General features: G+C 41.9%; 1 protein-coding gene across 2 annotated transcripts in view; it reads right to left on the bottom strand.

Annotated features, from left to right (window-relative positions):
* VTA1 (vesicle trafficking 1) overlaps nucleotides 1-22,994 on the bottom strand; it is a 54,408-nt gene that overhangs the window by 3,856 nt on the left and 27,558 nt on the right. The window contains exons 6-7 of one of the 2 annotated variants that reach the window (XM_060240316.1): nucleotides 14,360-14,530; nucleotides 11,856-11,936 (exon numbers count right to left, since the gene is read on the bottom strand). In XM_060240316.1, coding sequence (XP_060096299.1) covers nucleotides 11,856-11,936; nucleotides 14,360-14,530 — 252 coding nt within the window. The remainder of the gene's footprint in view (nucleotides 1-11,855; nucleotides 11,937-14,359; nucleotides 14,531-22,994) is intronic. The other variant, XM_060240325.1, reaches the window with a different exon arrangement.

Here is a 22,994-nt window from a genome sequence, read left to right as displayed (position 1 = left end):
CCAGGTTAGGCAACTGGCTCCCTAACTGTCTTACCCAAACCTAGCCATGGTAATCCATTTATTTATTTGGTCGATTTATATTCCGGCCTTTCCCATATGGTCCCATGCAATGGTCACCTCCAGGACAGATTGCTGTAATTTGTTCTACGTGGGCTTTTCCTTGTACCTGACTTGGAAGCTCCAAGTGGTCTAGAACGTGGCTGTGTGAGTTTAATACAGACTCCTCAGATGGTACAACCTGTGCTGCACAGGCTTCTGGTGGAGCACCAGATCCAGTTCAAGGTGTTAGTTTTGACCTTTAAGGTCCTCAGTGGTCAGGAACACACATATCTTCAGAATCACCTCTCAGTATGCCCTTGAAAGAACATTACCTCCTTGTGGTTCTGGCCCAAAGAAATCTGGCTGTCTTCAGCTAGGCCCAGAGCCTTTTTGGCCCTGGTGGAACTCTCTGCTTGAGAACATCCGTGCCCTATTGCAGGGTGGCCAACGGTAGCTCTCTAGATTTTTTTTTTTGCCTACAACTCCCATCAGCCCCAGCCATTGGTCATGCTGGCTGGGGCTGATGGGAGTTATAGACAAAAAACATCTGGAGAGCTACCATTGGCCACCCCTGCCCTATGGGATCTATTACCTTTCCATAGGGCTTGCAAGGCACAGATGTTCCACCAGGCATTTGGTTGAGAACAGTGATGATCTGGCAATTTCAAATCCTGGCTCCCTCCCACCTTCCCTCTATTCCAGGGGGCAAGTGCGTACTGAAATTTTACCACCATCTTGGATTGTAATCTGTTTTTCATTATTGATACTGGTATTTTAACATTGTTTTTACTTTTATTGTATTTTTCTGATGTAAGCCACCTGGAGCCCTGCTTACAGGGAAGGGCAGCCAATACATTGAATTTAATAAATAAATAACTAATCTGTCCTGTATAAACTTAAGAACCCAAACTGAAAGGACTAGTTTTAGCTTTCTTAAAATACGTAATGCAAAGTTTAAAACTGCATTATGAAGACTAGTATCTGTGCCTGATGGCAGTATTAAATCTACTTTTAACTTTTTAACTTTGGTCAATGGTGACCTCTTTTTGAAAAAAAAAATGGCAAGAACAAATTACCCTAAAGGCCAACTCAAGGACATTTTGTTTTTCATATTATGATGCCAAAAGCAACTTGAAAAACTTTCTTTTGGAAAACAGTGAGGCATCAGTCCAGTATTCAACAGATTTGCTGGAACAAAGCCTAAATTAACCAATCTAATCTTATTTTTACAGTACCTACTCTATTACATGTTCTGTTGACAAAAGGTCTTATTTATTATTATGAGAGCTGCTTTAGATACCATTATAGCAACATTTCAGGAAAGGGCTTACAACATGTGCATGTGAAAGAGAGAGAAAAACTGAATACTTATTTCAAGAAAAGCAACATTTAGAAAAGTGTTAGTATATGTGGTAGTTGCTTTCAATCTGCATAATTTAAAAGAGCTAAATTCTGAAATACCAAAAATATTGACACATGGGAAAAGCCATGCCTTATGTAGGCTGCAAGAAGTCAGACCCTTTGCACTTCCAAACATAATATTTGTATAGTAGTTATATTCATTACTGAAATCTAACAGTCTACAGTTAACTTCCACAAATGATGAATCTTTCAACTAGGCATGGAGGAACTGAAACTGAAAACTGAAAATGCATATATTTTACAGATAAAGAAGTAAAATTGTTTACAATAAAATTGGTGTCTGAGAATGGTTGTACCTATTTTAAAAATGCTGCACGCTAGTTGTCTTTTGAGATTACAGATTTTTTTAATGAAAACCCACAATTTAATACCAAAACAATTTTATGGTTGCAAATAAAAAGACCATTGGTACTCTGAATATTTTTTTAAAAATAATAATAACAAGGTGCAATGAGTTGTTAGAGTTCAGTCTGTACCAGCGGCTCCCCACCTTTTTGGCACCAGGGACCAGTTTCATGGAAGACAATTTTTCCACAAACCGGTGGGGGGTGGGTGGCACTGGGGTTTTTGCCACTCCAGGCTGCTTCTGCCACCTCTCCACTAGGTGGCCAGGCAGCAGAAGCAACCAATTTGCCTCTCCCTCCCATTTAAATACCCCTGCAGATCAGCTGAGTGGTGGGGCTGCTCTGCCTTGCTCCAAGGCTGTCTCCCCTGCAAGGGTGCAGGGTGGGCAAAAGGGGTGGTCCAACACCTCTGTCTCATGGCCCAGTTGCTACCAGGCCATGGATTGGTACCGGTCTGTGGCCCGGAGGTTGGGGGCCCCTGATTTATACTATCCAATGCATGAGGTGTATTATGCAACTTCCTCATGTAAATAACTGATTTAGAAGAGAAGACATGCATGAAAAACTGTTTTTACATGTTTGTCTAGTCACTGCTTGGACTAAGATAAATGCTCTCATAAGAAAGCTAAACCTTTCACAGTACTATAGAAACATCCAATTGGCAGCTGCTTTTCAAAAAGATTTTTAAAAATACAAACATGCAAGACCAGAAATAATTCAAACCCTCCTTTTGGACCTAAAAATATTTAAGTGCCATCTATATACCATTTCTCAAATGCGGTCCCCATTAGTGAATATCTAAATTTGCAGATCAGGGCCATACTTACCCCAAATTGATTTTTCTACAAAAAGGGGCCTCTAGGTTTTCAGAAAAAAACTAAAATGTTTTAAAAAATGGAGATTTAAATTCCCTACAAATTAAATAAACTGTTGTGGGGCCCAGCTGACTGCTGCAGCTGCAGCATCTGCTGTGATGGTGAAGCTGCCGTATGCCTGGGAGCAGCAGATGCTGGGAGCTGCTCCAGGCCCAGGTGCCACTAAAGCTGCTCCCAGGCACTGCTGATGGCAGGCTCAAAGATAGGGAAAAAGATTAGGGGGGGCATAAAGAAGGGGGGATTGTCTGGGGTAAGATAAAGACTGGGATTGTTTGAGGGGAGAAAAAGAAAGAAGGGGCATTTTCTTAGGGAGGGTGGAAAGAAGGAAGAGCGACAGTTTGCCTGAGGAAGATTAGAAGGGAAAGAAGCAGATTGAGAAGGGGTTGAGGAAAAAATGTGGGGCATTGTCTGAGAAAGGCTGGGGTAAGAGGGGGCAGACTGAGTTACATTGACAGAGTGAGGGGATAAAGGGAAGGTAAGAGAGGATTACTAGAGAAGGGGGTAGGGGAGAAAGAGAGGAGAAAACTGACATAGAAAGGGTGAGGGAAGAAGTGGGGTTAGGGAGGACAGATAGATAAGGGATGGGGGCAAAAAAAGAGAGGAGGGAGCTTTGACAGAGGAGGGAAAGAGAAGGAAGCAAAAACAAAATCTCTCTCCACAATTTTCTTGCCAGTCCCCTTTTGTGTCTATTTTCTGCTTAGTATAAAATGAGTATGGCTAAAGGTCCCATGGCATAACAGCTTTAAAAAGACTATGAACATTTGGCTTTGGCCAATGCCTACATTGGAGGTCTCCAGGAAATCTTATGTAAGTTTTTTTAGGGCTCTACAATGGACAAGGCAGACTGCACATTGAAATAAATATTACATCTAATTCTGAACCAGACCATAAAGTGTGGAATAAAAAATCCATACAAGGGAGCCAAGGACAAATTGGGGAGATTTCCCCCACAAGCCTGGGGGACGAACAGAATATATGAAATGTAAACAAATATACTGGGGGTTAGGCAAACTCAAAAATCATCAAAGCAATATCTGCTTATAAAAGAAAAGTGTGCCACTGATATTATGTTGTCCATTTTCAAGGTTAGTAGGCAATCCAATAACAACATTGCCTACGACTCAGTTTTGACAGCATGGGAGATTTGGGACAGAGACAAACTTTAAAAGGTAAAATATAAGAAAAAAGTTACAGAAAAGAATAAAAGTACAGCTGGATGGGGATAAAGCAAAAGAGAAAGGTGAGGGAAAGGTAAAGAATGGAGTGGGGAAATGAGATTCTCCTGTGGATTCCCTATGTATTTGTTTATAAATCTGAATGTGGTAACTTGAATAAGAGGCACAAACGACTTGGGTGTTTATGGATGGTTCAAGTTCCTATTTGCAGAAATCATATATAAAAACAGCATTCAAGTAACTGCGTGCCAATTATTTAAAAAAAAAATTAAGAGAGCTCCAAACAGAAGAGTTTAAGTAGGTCTACCACTACTTGAAGGATGATGAACTGGACACATTGTGAGTAACGTGAACTTCTAAACTTTAGAGCAGAGTTGTTCAAGTGTTCTAGCTATACACTTAACCAAGCTAATGTCTGCTGAGGAATCTCTGTGGATCTGATACTGTATCCCTGTGTATTTTTGTAGCATATTCCAATTCATGCCATTGAGCCTTTGTGTTGACACATGACCTCAGAACATGATCTAGAACAGACACAATGCTCTCCTGTACCAACACACACCAGAAATAAGAATGGTAGTGGATGGGATAGTTGTCATTCAGAAATGCTTGTCCACCATTACTAGCAATCTTACTGAGAACCACCAAGGTTTCCTGGAACAATGTGGACACTATTGATTTAACAGGGGTGTCAAACTCATTTGTTATGGGGCCGAATCTGACATAAATGAGACCTTGTCGGGCTGGGCCATGTGTGTTCCTATTTAAGATTAGGTAGCAGAGATATAAACTTTACAAAGGACACAAACACAATTAAAGATTTTTTTTTTTTAAAAAATTAAAATAAAACATGCTTAAAACATTAGCATTCATTGGTCTTAAAACATTAGCGCTCATTAGCACTCAAGGTGCTTTTTTCTATTTCTCCCATAGAATCCAGGGAACTGGGCAAAGGAAGCTCTGGCTCTTTCCTTCCTTCCCTTGGGGACCAGGAAGGGGAGGAGCCTCAGCCAATAGAAGGAAGAGAGGCTTGGCTCAGTAGCTCTGCTGTGTGATTGAGAGAGCCTGGCAAAGCAATGTCTGCCTCCCCCCCTTTCTCCACAAGCCTCAGCCAATAGAGAAAACAGAGGTTTTCTATGTAGTTCCTGTGCAATTGATCAAGCCTGGCAAAACAAGCTGTGATGCAGAAGGGAGCAAGGGACAGGGAGAAGGAAGGAGGTAACAGTCAGTTGTTCGGGGGCCAGATTCGGCCCCCAAGTTGCATGTTGGACACCCCTGACTTAGAACTCGCCGCATGTGTACTCAAAATCTACACACCTCACTCTTTCTTCTGTTTCCACCATTGTGAAGGTACTGCTCTGTTACAGAGTTCATCCTGCTGATGCTAGGTATTTTCCACTCATTGCAAACACTAGGATTCAAGCTACTTACTTTTTTTTGGTATACTTAAACCAAAAACTAATGAAGTTAGCATTCTTAAATTCAGATTCAAAAAAACCATGTGACCAATCAGATGTTGAATTATTGTCTTAATATACACCAGGTATGTGTCTTATGGATTATCTGCTCATTGTACTCTCCAAAGACCATTAAGAAGGGTTTGAGTTCACAGACAAGCTACAATAAAAGCGTAGTGGTATTGGCAAAATGGAACTCTCCCATTGACTGTGGTGTGTACTCCATCAACTGTTGGCCCACCAACTGCTCTGTTGTGTTCCACTGGCTGAGGACTGAGGCACCGCTTCACAGAGGAGAGAAACAAAGCCTTCCCTTGATTGGTAGACAGAGGGAGGAGAGAACTTGTCAAAGAAAGCCTTCCCTTGATTGGCACTACTTTACAGAGGAGATAAAGAAAGCCTTCCCTTGACTGGCTGAGGGAGGGAGGGAGAGAGGAGAGAGACAGCCACAGAAAGCCTTCCTTCAATTGGTTGAGGGCTTCTACCCCTCCCTCCAGTTTTGCAGGCTCCTTCTCACCCACTCCAACAGCCACCATGTGTCCTTTTATCTCGGCAGGCTTAGCAAAAGCCTGTAGACTTCCTGTTTTGGACAGTGTATGAGACTAAATGGAAAGCTGAATGGGCATGGCAAGTAGGCAGAGCCACCTGGATCTTCCTAGTGAGTATGTAAAAAGAAGAGAAATGAGCCGAGTCCCTCTGTTTGTTTGGAGGAAAAATCCACCCCCTAGGCTGCTCTGCTTATGTTTTCCTGTTAGTCTGAAGAAGTTGGTTAAAATACAGCAGACGGTGACATTCACCAGTTCCAGTTAATAAATTGCTACACTGAGATCACAAAAGTGTGTGCTTGCAAACTGTGCTTAAATTGGCTACTTTGTGAGAGGTGTGTGCATGCATGTTCACTTTCATTTAGTGGAAGTGCAGCAAGCTGCACAGGGGACAACGAAATGAAGACCCACCCCTCCAAGGCAGTTACTTTTCTCCAGGGGGAAAAGAGAACTGTTGTCTGGAGTTCAGTTGTGATACATGACTGCTTTAAATATTTGAAAGGTTGTCATTTAGAAGAGAGCAAGGAGCTGTTCCACTTGGTAGCCAAGGATAGGACCCGAAGCAATAGGCTCAGATTACAAGCAGAAAGGTACTGGCTGGATATTAGGAAAAAAATGTTTACAGTCAGAGTAGTTCAGAGGTGGAACCAGTTACCTAGGAAGGTGGTGAGCTCCCCTTCATTGGAAGTCTTCAAAACATGGCTGGATGATTATTTGCTGGAGATGCTTTAGGCTGATCCTGCATGGAGCAGGGGGTTGGACTAAATGGTCCGTATGGCCCCTTCCAACTCTATTATTCTATTATTATATACCAGGAAATCTTCAGCCTCAAACTGGAAATCTTCAGCCTCAAACCCTAGGCCTGGCAGCACCCTCTAGGTGACTTGATGCCACCTGACTGGCATGACTTAACTAGGCCTGGCTGCTTAAGAACATAAGAGAAGCAATGTTGGATCAGGGCAATGGTCCATCCAGTCCAACACTCTGTGTCACACAGTTGCCAAAAAAACCTCTAAGTGCCATCAAGAGGTCCACCAGTGGAGCTAGAAGCCCTTCCATTGCCCCTCCCCCAAGCACAAGAACAGAGCATCACTGCCCCAGACAGAAAGTTCCAACAACAAGCTGTGGCTAATAGCCACTGATGGACTTCTGCTCCATATGCTTATCCAAGCCCCTCTTGAAGCTGGGTATGCTGGGTATGCTTGTAGGCAGTGAATTTCACACGTTAATCACACTTTGGGTGAAGAAGTACTTCCTTTTATCAGTTCTAACCCAGCTATGCTTGTAGGCAGTGAATTCCACATGTTAATCACACTTTGGGTGAAGAAGTACTTCCTTTTATCAGTTCTAACCCGACTGCTCAGCAATTTCATTAAATGCCCACGAGTTCTTGTATTGTGGAGAAACGGAGAATCTTGTAATCTTGTAAACTTCTATCATGTCACCCCGCAGTTGATGTTTCTCCAAGCTAAATAGCCCCAAGCGTTTTAACCTTTCATCATAGGGAAAGTATTCCAATCCTTTAATCATTCTTGTCGCCCTTTTTTCCAATACTATAATATCTTTTTTGAGGTGCGGTGACCAGAATTGTACACTGTATTCCAAATGAGGCCGCACCATCGATTTATACAGGGGCATTATGATACTGTTTTCATCGATTTATACAGGGGCATTATGATACTGTTTTCATTTGTTTTCATTTCCCTTCCTAATAATTCCCAGCATGGCATTGGCCTTTTTTATTCCAATCACATACTGTCTTGACATTTTCAGTGAGTTATCTATCATGATACCAAGATCTCTCTCTTGGTCAGTCTCTGCCAGTTCACACCCCATCAACTTGTATTTATAGCTAGGATTTTTGGCCCCAATGTGCATTACTTCGCACTTGGCCACACTGAACCTCATCTACCATGCTGATGCCCACTCACCCAGTCTCAACAGATCCCTTTGGAGTGCCTTACAGTCCTCTTTGGTTCTCACTACCCTGCACAATTTAATGTCATCAGTAAACTTAGCAATTTCACTGCTTACTTTCAACTCCAAATCATTCATGAACAAGTTAAAGAGCCCTGAGGCATCCCACTGCCTACCATCCTCCACTGAGAAAATTGCCCATTTATACTCACACTCTGTTTCTTATTAATTAGCCGGTTTTTGATCCACAAGAGAAGACAATGACAACATTGGATTTATATTCCTCCCTCCATTCAGAGTCTTGGAGCGACTCACAATCTCCTTTATTTTCCTCCCCCACAACAAACACCCTGTGAGGTGGGTGGGGCTGAGAGGACTCTCACAGCAGCTGCCCTTTCAAGGACAACCTCTGCCAGAGCTATGGCTGACCCAAGGCCATTCCAACAGGTGCAAGTGGAGGAGTGGGAAATCAAACCTGGTTCTCCCAGGTAAGAGTCCACGCACTTAACTACACTAAATTGGCTCTCAAGACTTGTCCTTTTACTCCATGACTCCCGAGTTTATTAAGGAGCCTTTGATGAGGAACTTTATCAAAAGCTTTCTGGAAGTCAAGGTAAACAACATCTATTGGGTCCCCTTTGTCCCCATGTTTGTTCACCCCCTCAAAGAAATGTAACAGGTTAGTGAGACAAGATCTTCCCTTACAGAACCCATGCTGAGTCTTCCTCAATAACTTGTGTTCATCAATGTGCCTACTCATTCTCCCTTTGATAATGGTTTTCACCAACTTTCCCGGTATTGAAGTCAGACTTACTGGTCTGTAATTTCTTGGATCTCCTCTGGAACCCTTTTTAAAGATGGGGGTGACATTTGCTACCTTCCGGTCTTCAAAAACGGAGGCAGATTTCAAGGAAAGATTACATATTTTTGTCAGGAGATCCTCAAGTTCACTTTTTAGTTCTTTCAGAACTCTTGGATGTGTGCCATCTGGGCCTGGTGACATTAGTTTTAAATTTGTCTATCAGTTGTAGGACCTCCTCTCTCATCACCTCAATCTGACTCAGGTCCTTTAACACCTCTTCCAAAATTAGTGGTTCTGGAGTGGGCAAACACTCTTCTGCAGTGAAGACGGAGGCAAAAAATGCATTCTGCTTCTCAGCCATTTCCCTATCCTCCTTCACTAATCCTTTTACCCCTTGGTCACTCAAGGGCCCCACTGCCTCCCTGGCTGGTTTCCTGCTGCTAATATATTTGAAGAAATTTTTGTTGTCGGTCTTTATATTTTTTGCAATAGGCTCCTCATAGTCCCTTTTTGACTGCCTGATCACAGTTTTGCATTTAATCTGCCACAGCCTGTTCCCCTTTTATTAACCTCACTTGGACTAGTTTTCCACCGCTTCTTAAAGGAACCCTTCTTCCTTTTTACAGCTTCCATTACTTTGTTTGTTAACCATGCAGGCTTTTTCTTATACCTATTTGTGCCTTTCCTAACTTGTGGTATATATTTTATCTGAGCTTCTAGGATTGTAGTTTTAAATAGCCTCCAAGCTTCCTCAAGGGTTTTGACCCTATTTACCTTTCCTTTCAGTTTTCTCTTCACATGTCTCCTCATGTTAGAGAATTTACCCCGTTTAAAACTAAAAGTGGTTGTGTTGGTCTTTTGGGGCAACTCCCTATTTAGACAAATGGTGAAATCGATAACGTTATGGTTACTGCTCCCAAGCGGTGCAATCTCTCACCAGGTCTTGAGCATTACTTAGGACCAAATCCAGGATTGCCCCACCCCTGGTAGGTTCTGTGACCATCTGATCCATAGCACAGTCATTGAGAGTGTCTAGAAACTCAATCTCTTTTTCCCGACCAGAACACATATTGACCCAATCAATCTGCGGGTAGTTAAAATTACCTGTTATGACACAGTTTTTACGTTTAGCCACTATCTTCAATTCTTTCATCATATTATAATCGTCCTCTATCTTTTGATCCAGTGGACGATAACAAACTACTATAGATAAATTTCCTTTTGGGCCCATTATTTCAACCCAAAGCATTTATAGAAGGGAATCTAATTCTCTGACCTTCTCAATCTTACTGGATTGTATACCCTCTCTGACATAGAGAGCCACCCCACATCCAACCCTTCCGTCCCTTTCCTTCTGATATAATTTATATCCAGGAATCACCATGTTCCACTGATTCTCCTCATTCCACCAAGTTTAGCAGCAACCCTCTATGTCAGAAGCAACCCCCCCATGATAGCCATTGTGAAATGGCAGTCAGTGTTTCAGAGCATGATCTGCTAGACCCAGCTTTCTAATGTGGAAGCCAATTAGGTGATTTCAGACCACTCACATACTTTCAGTCTAACCTACCTCACAGAGTTCCTGTGCAGATCAAAATGGGGAGAAGAAAATGCTGTAAAACTGCTTTGTTCCTCACTGCAGGGAAAGACTGTCCTTTCCCTAGGTAGAGGCTACAGGGAGGTGGAGGAGATGGAAAGCTGAAGTCAGAGAGGCAGATCAAGATAGGCTGATGATTGGTTGGGAAAGAGAGGGCTTCTAACTCCAGGTTGGGAAATTCTGGAGAATTGAGGGGTGGAGCCTGGAGAGGGTGGGATTTGAGAAGTGGGAACTTCAGACAGGTACCATGCCATAGACTGCACCCTCCAAGCCAGCCATTTTCTCCTGCGGAACCATTGTTGCCAAACTCCAGATGAAGCCTGGAGATCACTCAGAACTACAATTGCTCTCCATGTGGGCAGAAAACAGTTCCCCTGGATAAAATGGTACACTGAGTCATTATACCCTGCTGAGGTCACCCCTGCCCCCATGACAGCCAGTGTGACATGGCAGTGGGCACTTCAGAGCAGGGTCTGCCAGTTCCAGCTTCTTGTTGTAGAAGCTGACTGGGTGATTTTGGACCAGTCACAGACTTTCAGCCTAACCTGCCTCACAGGGTTGTTGTGAAGATCAAAAGGGGGAGAGGAGAATTATGTAAGTTGCTTTGGTCCCCACTGTGGAAAAAGACTATACTTTTCCTAGGTAGAAGCTGCAGAGTGCGTAGAAGAGATGGACAGCAATCTACCCCATCTCTTTTGCCCTCCATCCCTTCTTTTTCAATCTACCCCCTTTCTCTGATAACCTTCCCCACTTTCTCCATTCCCCTTCCCAACAGCTGCCATCTAGAATTATTTAAGTTGCTTTGGTCACCACTGTGGAGAAAGACTGTACTATTCCTAGGTAGAGCCTGCAGAGTGCGCGGAAGAGATGGATAGCAATCTACCCCATCTCTTTTGCCCTCCATCCCTTCTTTTTCAATCTACCCCCTTTCTCTGATAAGCTTCCCCACTTTCTCCATTCCCCTTCCCAACGGCTGCCAACTTGATATACCTTGCCTACCTCTTATCTTTCCCTTCCCTTCCCACCCCAGCCCCCCCTCCAAGGCAATGACACTCACCCACAGCAATTTTCTAGCACCTGTTGTATTTCTCTTCACAATGGGCCTTATTACTAGTAAGAAATATTTTCCAATAATGTAAGTAAGACATTCCTAGTTAAAATGGGTATTTTAACTCTTCATATTCCCCTGGGAGTGGTCTGTGGATCAGTCCCTTTCACACTGGCTTTTTATTATGGGTTGGCTGTCAAATGCAGCTTGTGAGGGTTGGGGTTTACACATCCTGTCTAATCAATTTGCCTTCTATTTCCCCCCTCCTGTGGTTTTGATTAGATGTTTCTCTTTGATAAGATATACTGTATCTCTTGGCTGACTGCACAGTTTGTTCCCTTATATAGCACTGCCTCTGGAAAATGAGCTCTCTTTGCAGATCTTATTTCCTAGCAATAAATTAGCTGTGTGAAACGGGCTGTTTTGCCTCTGCAGGCTAAACTGGGGGTTTTGCAGTGCATTCCTTTAGGGCCTGTTCTCTCTTTCTGTCTTTCTTCATTTAAATGCTGTCTGAAACCTCAGTTTCCCCCTGCTTCAGAAAAAGCCCAGAGAGTAAGGAAAAAGCAGTTAGAATGATGTCCTTACTAGGAGCTTCATGTACTATGTTTGAGTACAATAGCAAATACTTACGCACCTGCAGGCTGAACATTGTAAAGTGAAGGATCTACAATGGGGACATTTTGAGGAGTGGGTTGAATTGAAGTACTTGTCACACCTGTAAGTAATTCAAGAGAAAAGTTTTGCGTGTATTTAGAGAAATACCATCATCTGTACATCAATGCCTTAGATCCAATAAAAGGAAGAGATGTTTGTCCACATAGAATGACTTCACTGCAGATGCTCCCCAAACACTGCTCCAGAGGCACAGAGCATTCCCAGAAACAGCACGGGCAGAGAGTAAGAAGTGTGCTACGGGAGGAAGGAAAGACTCCTCCACTCACGGAAATTCTCCAGCGGATTCAAGCCAAGGTCTTCCAGCCTGACAGTACAATCCTAAGAATACTCTCTGAGGAGTAAATCCCACTGAGCAGATGTCAGTAGGATTCTTTGTAGGACTGCACTATAACTTTCTTATAAGGCCACAGAGAGGATAAATAAAAGAAACATGGTACAAATTATCACAGAAACAAACACTATCAAAGCTTTTAAAAATTCATACACCAACAGGAAATTACTACTTGGTTTATTCTATCTGCACACTCTTGGAACTATCTGAACTGTAACTGGGGGACAAAGTATAATATTTCAGAACAATTCTAGAAAACTTCAAACCACTAATTTATATAGAATTTAGCATTTGCAAAATAGCTGTTTCACATGTGACTACAAAGACTTCAAACAAATTCTACAGTCCACTGAAACTTTGTTACTCAAAACAGAAACACTTGTATAAAGACAGATTAGATCATAAAATAACACAAGGACACTGCATGCCACAGCTGATGAAGAAAAACTGTAGAGTTAAAAAACAGAATATATGGCTATCCATCTCCTGTTCTTCCAAAGAGTTAAGTATCCCACCTATGACTACCTTCCTACATTGAAGATGGAAGGGAAATCATTGGAATTCTTGATTAGAGCTGTCAATATTTTATAGAATGATAAATAAGTTCCTAGCTGTAATATATTTTAGGTTAACAACATAACCTTACGTATGTTAATTCAGAACTAGATGTGTTGATTAGTAGAAAATTTGAATTTTTAAAAATAAAATCCATGTCACTACTACCAAATCTTTCCTTTTGTATGTTCAACAGGCAAGATTAAATTGGGACGCATAAACTGGACTAGGCACTGTCAATAGGATTAAATATATATATATTCTTGGAACAACAGATTATGCCACAAACCATTTCTTAATGACTGCTCAGCTTCAAAAAGCAGCTTTCCATGATCTTCTGCTCAACAGGTTGGAAGCAAATCCTGGGCCACAACATCAAGGGTTCTAGAGTTTCAGTCCAAAGTCTGGGGTTCATTAGCACAGACCAGAATCATAGTTCAAAAGTAGTCCAAGGTGAGGTAGCAAGGTTCTAAGAGCTTAAACAAGCAGATAACTGGTAGGCTTGTCAGCAGAGCTGCAGTCAACTTGAAGCCACGTTGGCTGCAACCTTATATAAGGAGTTTCTCTACAGGTATTGCTAAGCCACTTTAGGCTTCTCCTCACCAGCTGAGTCAGTTCCCCTACTCATAAGGAGTACTGGGGGTCAGATCCTGTGGGGATTTATCTGTCTCTCCTAGTATTTCTTTAGCACAGGGGAGGCCTTGGCTCCTGGTTGCACCCTCTTGCTTCTGGGCCATGCCTCAATCATAGACTTAGCCTTTTGCCTCCTCTTCTCCTAGGGTGTTTCAGGAGACTGTGGTGGGTCTGGTCATGGGTGGGACCTCCTGACCTGAGGGCCCTGCTGGCTCAGGGGGTGGTGCCAGTGCTGGCTCTGGGTCCCTTTGGGGAGGCACTGGAAAATCCATCTCTTTGGGATGGTCTGCCAAGGCAGGGCTTGAGGGCAGGCTGTCTTCTGAGGAGTCTTCTTCCCATGCTAACCCAGGGTGACCCTTAACATAAGGTATTAAGGGCCATTGCTCAAAAGGGAGGGGGGAGGACAAAGTCTCCTTATGTAGTTCTTTGGCTCCTAGCTGTACTTTTCAAAATATGTGTGAACTACCTCCAGGTACAGACTTAAATTTTCACCTTAGATGGTCCCCCCTCCACCACTATTTTTTTCTTCCCTTTTAAATTTAGAAGGGATTGACCGGTAACTTTCTAATAACTTTATGGGTATGTAACTAACATGAATTTGAGCGAACTTTGGAGGATGGTGTGACTTGGTCCACCAGCAAAGAGTCAGACTCGACTGTGACTGAACAACAAATCAATAGAAATCTTCACTGCAGGGCATGTACAGGTATCTTTGAGCTAAAAGACTGGATACAAGAAAATAAATGTACAGTGCGATTTTAACTTAATTTGCACTTGTAATCAGGACCATCCAACAGCAAAGTTATTGTACAGCAGCCATTCATTTCAATGGTTCCAAGCAGAAACTGCCAACAGTTTTTTCTCTGTAAATTATTATACATTGATATACTTAAGAAATGAGGCAGAGGCAGCTGGCATTATTAAAAGGAGACAAAACAGCATACCCGTGGTGTGAGGAACTTCAGCAGGAGTGTTAGCTGGAGCATGAGCTCCTGGTGGGATATGTATGCCAGTGAAATTGCTTGTGGGTGCATTGCCTGGCTCGTAGGTAGCTGACGATGCCTGAGATTCTTGGCCAGGCAGAGCAGGGGAACCAACTTCTTCATTTTCATCATCTGTTTAAAGGGCAGAACAGAGGCAAACTTGATTTCCTACTAAATACCAATGACATTATTTGTATATTTATTAATGTATCACCAGCATCAACTGTAAAACAAAATATTTCAGTCTAACCTACTTCACAAAATAATTGTTCTTACATTGTAAAGAATTGCAGGTTATTTATTCCACTACATATTAACAGAACCTTTAAACCCTTCTCCTGTGACAAATGTAGGTCAAAAATAAACATTAAGGTACAGCAAACCAATATCCACCAGCTGCAGTGCATCAAAACCAGTTTGTTTTCCCTTCTAATATTGCAACATGTACTTCTATTAACTGCAAAAATAATCCAGACTGAAGGGATGGGAGGCTGGCAAAACAGCTCAAAGATCTGGGCTTGAGAGTTAAACTATGTTGTAAATGAGACGTGACCAACAGCACCAGCCTGAATTGCAGCTTACACTTCTGTGCCAACCTGTAACTGCCGTACAGAATTTCTTTGCTCCATAGGAGCTGCTCAGGCAATTCTTTATTGCTCTTTTAATGTACAGATGACAGAGTGAATGAACTGGCTATTAGAACAGCCTTTTTATATCTAACTGGGCTTCATTTCTTTTAATTTACTGTATTATGGACTATCAAAAAAATAGCCCTGTAGCTCCTTTTTATTACGACCAACCAAAACAACACAGAATAGAACAGCATGCCAGCTTTTAAGTTCTCCATAACCAAGATACCTATGTATACAACCTATTTTTACTTTCTATATACTGTCCTTATACTTTTAGTACATATGCAACAGAACAACATATGGTAAAGAACAGCAAAACTCAATGAGCAAGCTATGGGTGGGGGATGGGGTGGGAATACTTGGGTTCCTGCCTCTCTTCTCCCTTGGTGTTCCATCAGCTAATCAGTTATCTCTGCTTTCACAGTAAGCCATCACTTGCCACTATATCCAAAGTTTGCTAGTTTTCTATTCCTTTCTCTCTGATTGGACTCAAAACACACTAAACATTGGTCTATTTAGAGAACAATTAAATATGGATCTTTCTCTGTTAAATGGTATCAACCAACAACTCTGTCACTCCGCCACTTTTGTCTACTCTCCACATTGCACTGGTTTCCCTATAGTTATTATTACTTTTTTTGGGTGGTGGGAGCTTTCATCATATAGCGACTTACTGAGCCAGGCTGGTCTTTTGGTTTTGTCCTGCTCAGCTATGAAGCCTCAAAGCCTTGACCAATCCACTTGCTCTCTCATTCTAACATACCTCACATAGTTACCGCTAACCCATGGAAAAGAGTAGGATACAAACCAATTGGATGGCCAAGGCTAGCTTTATCTTGCCAGATTTCAGAAGCTAAGCAGGGTCAGACCTGAAATTCAAGGTTCAGTTTTAAGGACACAACTGTGAAGAATGCTATTTTTTCTTCTTGCATTGTCTTTTGCAATTTAAAAACTTATTTTTCATTCAACACAATCAAAACAGTGCAATTCTAAAGAGAATTAAACCCTTCTGTGTCTACTGAAGTGAATAGGTTAGAAAGTGAAATTCTGCTTAGGACTGTGCTATAAATGTACAGCCCTGACCTGAATGGCCCAGGCTAGCCTGATCTCATCAGATTTCAGAAGCTAAACAGGGTCAGCCCTGGTTAGTATTTGGATGCGAGACCACCAAAGAAGTCCAGGATCACTATGCAGAGGCAGGTAATGGCAAACTACCTCCGAATATCTCTTGCCTTAAACCCTATGGGTCACCATAGTCAGCTGCAACTTGACAATTCTTTCCACCACCATCCCAAACTAACCAGTGAGCTAGACAATTAGAAGGAGATTCCAATGTATTCAGGTTGTCACAATTTAAATAGGTTGCCTATATCCACCTTAGGAGAGATATTAAGCCAGGGGTGTTGAACTCATTTGCTACGAGGGCCGGATCCAACATAAATTGACATTGTCAGGCTGGGCCATGAGCATCATAAAATGTAATGCCAGGTAGCAGTGATAGAAACTTTATAAAGGACACAGACAAACACAATTAAAGATATTAAAAACTTGAAATAAAATATGCTGAAAACATTAGTAGTCGTTGGTCTTAAAGGTGCCTTCTTTGTACCTCTTCTTTGTGATTCAGGAAACTGGGCAAAGGAAGCTCTGACTCTTTCCTTCCTTCCCCAGGGGATCGGGGGGGGGGGGGGAGGAGCCTCAACCAATAGAAGGAAGAGAGGCTTGGCTTAGTAGCTGTGTTGTGCAATTGAGAGAGCCTGGCAAAACAAGCTCTCCCTCCCCTCCTTTCTTCCCAAGGGAGAAGCCTCAACCAATGAAGGAAATAGAGACTTTGCTCTGTAGCTCTTGTGCTATTGTGCAAGCTTGGCAAAGCAAGCTGTGATGCGGAAGGAAGTAAGAGAGAGGGAGAAGGAAGCAGGTAACAGTCAGTTGCTCGGGGACTGATAGGAGCCCTCCGGGGGCCTAATTTGCCCCCTGGGCTGCATGTTTGACATCCCTATACTAGGCCATGTTGCCTTCTCTTTCTCCACTACTGAAAGCTGCTACAACACCAATATATATAATTCACAACATGGCCAAATCTGTGCATACTTAAATCTGGAGACTGAAGCCATGGACGGACAAGACAGATCCTTCTGTAAACCCGAAAACTGCCCCAAGTTTGCAAAATAAACAAACAGAAAAACAAACAAATACATCTGAAATTGGTGGTGGTGGTGGGGAGAGAATTTGTAGGTTAAAACCCCTAAATATTAGAAACAAATATTTAAACTTTAAGAAATGAATGCCCTGTAAGTAACAGAACATATAAGGAGGGTATAAAGTTCCAACCTAGGATCAGCATCATGGTAGTACATAAACACCTAGTTTCTATAAATGAAACTAAGTCCTCAGGGCCAGATGAATTGCATCTAAGGGTTCTAAAAGAGCTTGAGGATGTAATTTCTGAGCCTCTGGCTATTATTTTTGAGAATTCTTGGAGAACAGGAGAGGTGCTGGAAGATTGGAGGTGGGCGAATGTTGTCCCCATCTTCAAGAAGGGGAAAAAAGACAATCCAGGTAACTACCAACCCGTCAGCTTGACGTCTATACCTGGAAAAGTTTTAGAACAAATCATCAAACAGTTGGTTCTGGAACATTTAGAAAGAATGGATGTGATTACTAAGAGCCAGCATGGGTTTCTCAAGAACAAGTCATGTCATACTAACCTGATCTCTTTTTTTGTGAAAGTAACTACCTTGCTGGATCAGGGGAATGCTGTAGACATCGTTTATCTTGATTTCAGTAAGGCTTCTGATAAGGTTCCACATACTATCCTTGTTGACAAGTTGGTAAAATGTGGTTTGGATCCTGTTACCGTTAGGTGGATCTGTAACTAGTTGACAGATCTCACCCAAAGAGTGCTTATGAATGGTTCCTCATCCTCTTGTGACAAGTGGAGTGCCTCAAGGATCTGTCCTGGGACCTGTTTTGTTCAACATCTTTATCAATAATTTGGATGAAGGAATAGAGGAAATGCTTATTAAATTTGCAGGTGATACTAAATTGGGAGGGGTTGCAAACACAGTAGAAGACAGAAACAGGATACAGGATGACCTTGATAGGCTGGAAAACTGGACTAAAATCAATAAAATGATTTTTAACAGGGATAAATGTAAAGTTCTGCATTTAGGTAGGAAAAATCCAATGCATGGTTATAGGATGGAGGAGACCTGTCTTAGCAGTAGCATGTGTGAAAAGGATCTAGGGGTCTTAGTGGATCATACGCTGAACATGAGTCAACAGTGTGATGCGGTGGCTAAAAAAGCAAATGCAATTTTGGGCTGTATCAACAGAAGTATAGTGTCCAGATCATGTGCCCAGGCCAAGTCTGTTTTGAGCTTTTGAGAGAGGACTCATCTAACCAGGCCAGAGAACAACCACCAGCAACTTGATACCATGTGATCTGCAAGATTCACACAGGACTTTCTGCCTGCATCCCATGAAAGCCAATGTGGTGTTGTAGTTAGAGTTTCACATTACAATCTGGGAGACTCAAATTCAAATTCCCACTTTGCTGTGAAAGCTTAATGGGTGATTCTGGGCCACTCACAACATTCTCAGCCTAACTTATATTACAGGGTAGCTAGGAGGATAACATGGCAAAAAGAATTATGTAAGCTGTTTGGGTCCCACTGGGGAGAAAGGCATGGTGTAAATGAAATAAAGAAATAATAAACAGAGCTGAATGAAGGAGTAAATAGAAGTTAGGCTTGTTAGCGTGTAGGAAGGAGAAAAGAAAGAAAGGAAAGATGAGAATATGGGGGCTGCCAGGAAGAGGAAACAGTGTGGGAAGGCAATATAGAGGTAAGTGAGGTGCTCCCTTCAAGCCATTGCTAGTTCCCCACCATGCAAGTGGGCCCAATGGTCAGCACTGCACAACGCAGCCATAGTTTACCCAGAGGATGTTATGGGGAGTGAAGGAGGGAAAACTACAGACTGGGTGCGGTCACACGTCACATTAAAAGCGGGTGTGTAGCGCTCAAATTTGAACCGCTCAATATTGATTTGATGCAGGGTCATTCAGACAAGCATCCAAGAATGCTACTCATTCTGTTGTTGAGCGTTCAGACATCCAATACTATCACGCTCTTTTCTTGGAGCATGCGTGATCAGATGGTGATTTCTGGGAGGGGGGGTCCATTGAACATGCGCCCAACTGTTTGGAGTTGGGAAATCAAACGTTGCTTCAGAGGCAGGGGGGAAGGGGGAAAGTTTCTGGAATTAACGTTGCCGATTCAAACCAAGGAACTGCCAGGAATTACTTTCCTAGAATGATATCTGGAAATCCTCCACATTGAAAAAAAAATATTTTTTTCCTATTCTGAATAGTGGGATAACATTCCCACCCCCCTCCAATCCTGTGTTGATTGGAGAAGCAGAAGCGTCACCTCAGATTCCCAGATGATCTGGCAAGGTGCATGTCTGCTGAGGCTTTTTTTTTTTTAAAAAAAAGGTGGGAAAGGCGGTAAACATTCCAAGGGGCATTATCGCGCGTGAGCTGTCCAAACAGGAAAAAGCCGATCTTGTGCCGCTTTTTTGAAAAAGGGCCAGACTTTCTGCGCTGTCAAATTAATGCGGCACTGATCCGCAGGAAGTCGGAATGACCCTGGACAATGCTCGATTGCCAGATGTGGATGTGTGGACGAACATATTTAATCCATCAGCGAGACGGAGCTGTGTCGTCACTAATGGTACGTGTGACCGCACCCACAGGGAGGCAGATAAAAGGAATGTTGAAAGGTGGGTAGGAAGATGAAAAGGAAGCAAAAAAAAAAGATAAGTTATGGTGCTGCCAGGGAAGGGAAAGATGAAGTGGGGCGATGAGATACCCGCTGAAAGTCCTTGAGAGTCCTTTGCTTGGAACAAATTTATTTGTCAAATTTATATCCTGTCCCTCTCCCCTGACTTGGAGTGGCTAATGACATACAAAATACACCAACAAAAACAATATGATGATATAACAAATAATCTTTAAGATATAAAATGCTTAAACTCTATCCCCATTAAAATCTATCCACTATCAAGCAGGGTAGGATACATAGATGGTGAAGACACAGATGAAGTATATCAGCTGCTTGGTGGATCACAGTCACCCAAAGGCTGCCTGAAAAAGAGCAGCCGTGCATGGCCTGCAGAACCTAAGTAGGTCCTGCAAAGCATGTTCCTCTTCGGGGAGCTGGTTCCACAGAACAGGGCCACTACTGAGAACAACACCCTTGTTCACACAAGGCGGGCCGTTCGTAGACCAAGGACATATAATAAATCCCAAGATGAAGATAATAAAAGACAGGGAGGATTATGCTGGGAGAGGCAGTCCCGAAGATACAAGGAAAGGAAGATGAGTCCCTTATTCCAAACAATATCAAACAGCAGTTTAAAGTTACATGTTCAGTGTCACTGTAGTACATGGAATTTTGCACTTTTTCCCCTTCAGTGTGACACCTTGATACAAAGCTAACTGTTTTCAAACTGCATTCAGTTTTCTTTTCAAAAGCCATTTACCATGTGGCATTTGTTGACTGGCTGCTAATTTGAAAGGGGTGGGGGGAGAACTAAAGACCCATTTGTGTTACATCAAAAAAGCCGTGCAATACTTTGATCGTGGCCATGGTGCCTTCTCTCCTTGATATGAACTTAGGAAGGCATTATTATGTAGAACTGGAGGGGAACATTGAAAACAGACTAAGTTATACAAGATTTATGGATTTTCCTTTTGAGTGAACTATTTAAATTTTGTGAGGAAGGCAGGAGCTGGAACTGCACTGTCTACTAATGCTGATATGAATCTTTCTGCTTGTAATTTTCAGCTGAATCATTAATGCTATCAATCTTGTCTGTATGTATATCATGAGTAGTCTGTAATCCTGAAGGCATTTCCCCTTACAAGAGCTGGTCTTTATTCTCTTTGAGAACTCCAAAAAGATTCATAAGACAGTTTTCATCAACTGAGACTATTATAAAATGGCAAATATATGTTATCTGATACTTACATTTCCAAAGAAAATATTTATAAATGAATTCACTTTATTTCATGGTAATTAATTACATGTGTTGATGATGATGAGTGCCCTTTATATGTACTATAAGATTTGCATTATTGCTACATTCAAATTTGTCATGTTAAATTTCTATGGGTTTTTTTCTACATTACTGCAAAAAACTTCAATACATACAAAACCAGAACTGCATACTTAAGTCTATGTTACTGTACAAACATTTCCAAGATTTACACTATGGTTTTCAAGAATCACAGAAAGAACAACACTTTTAAAAATATGGAATTTTGTCCTGCTACATAAAGTTACTTTCATTCTGTTTCAATACTGCCTTTTTCCATCTGCTGGTGAAGGAAGAAAATGAGCCAGCAGAAAGGAATGGGGGAAGTCCTCCAGTATACTTAAACAATGCTGCTTTTCTTTCCCAAATGAACAAAGCAAGAATTATGAGAAGTTCTTTGGGTACTCTAGAGAAGAGATACATTTCCATATGACCTTTGCCACCACTAGGTCCTAAATTTTGTAGAATATGTGCTACACATTGGTATTATATAAAATGTAACTTTAAGAGCATTTTTTAAAACTGATTTCACCAGTTTTCATCTTACAGGCCAAATAAGGGTAGTATGTTAGTAGAAGTAAATAAATTTTAAATATTAATCATTTTTTAAGTAGCTATCATTCTGAAACAGGCTCATAATTGGAAATTTTGAGATGCTAAACAGTAAACCTGACTACAATAGTCTAACAATTTAAAAATAACATTATGATAATAACATTAAAGATCAAGTGGCAAAACTCAATAGTTCACTCTCAAGACAGGAAAACCAATGCTCCCAGCCAGGCAGATAACAGTCATGGCAAACTGGTGGGAAAAGACAACCACCCAGAAACAAAACTGCTTTGATTTATAAGACAGAAAATATAGACATCTTTCTTCCTTCATCATTCGATGTAGGTAATGGAATAAAATGAAGCAAATCATATTTCCATTGCTTGTAAATTTTAGCACCTTTAAATCCACTAGCCAGAACACTGGAAAGACACACTGGAGAGAATCCTGCTGGAATCATTATCACTATTTTTCACATCTCTGAAATCCTATGCAGAGTTACGCCAGTCTAAGCCTAATGGTTTCAATTGATTAAAACTGGAGTAATGCTGCATAGGACTGCACGGTAAGCATGCAAGCAAGAGATTTAATTAAGGTGATGTACATTTATGTGTTGTGGAATGCTTAAAAATGTAAACACATTGCCCATGTCACATTTGATTTGTCCAAGCCTGCTAAGAACCATCCCGAAAACCTGGCATCTTTCCTTCCTGCTCATACATTTAAAAGATATACAGACAAAGAGGAGAGCCTTTCTATGAATCCAAAGATGCCTACTTTACCTTTCCCGTAATTGGTAAGCATGGTATGATTTCAAGTAATGATCAGGATTAAAATAAAAGCATGAATGAAAAACAAGGCAGGTGCACTGCCTGGCTTTTCAAGACTCCCAGAGCAACCTAGGCCCAGGAAATTTTGTCACACACACACACCGCCAGTGGCCCTGGTTTCAGCCCTCAGATGTACTACAGGAAGGGCAGCATGAATCAACTGTCATAATTATAAAACACTGTCAAACTACTCCTGAACCAGTGGAAGTAATATATGAGTGGTTGCTCCTAGTACTGCTGTGCACTCAGTAGTATTGTCCAAAGGTAGCTCACAGTATTGCTCTGTAACAGTTAGATCAGGGGTGTTAAACATATGGACTGTGGGATGCAACTGGCCCGTGCAGGGCTTGTATCCAGCCTGCAAGAAACTGGCTCTCCTCTTCCTTCTCCAGAGCTGCTGCTGCTGTTGGCTGTCTCCTCCCCGCCCCTTCTTTGAGGAGGAAGCAGCGGGAGAGAAAGAAAGAGCAAAGGCCAAGTGGTCCC

Source organism: Heteronotia binoei, chromosome 1 (genome assembly GCF_032191835.1).
Source record: "Heteronotia binoei isolate CCM8104 ecotype False Entrance Well chromosome 1, APGP_CSIRO_Hbin_v1, whole genome shotgun sequence".
Taxonomy (NCBI): domain Eukaryota; kingdom Metazoa; phylum Chordata; class Lepidosauria; order Squamata; family Gekkonidae; genus Heteronotia; species Heteronotia binoei.
Note: the sequence above shows the minus strand (reverse complement) of the source record. Positions and strands in the feature narration are given on the sequence as shown.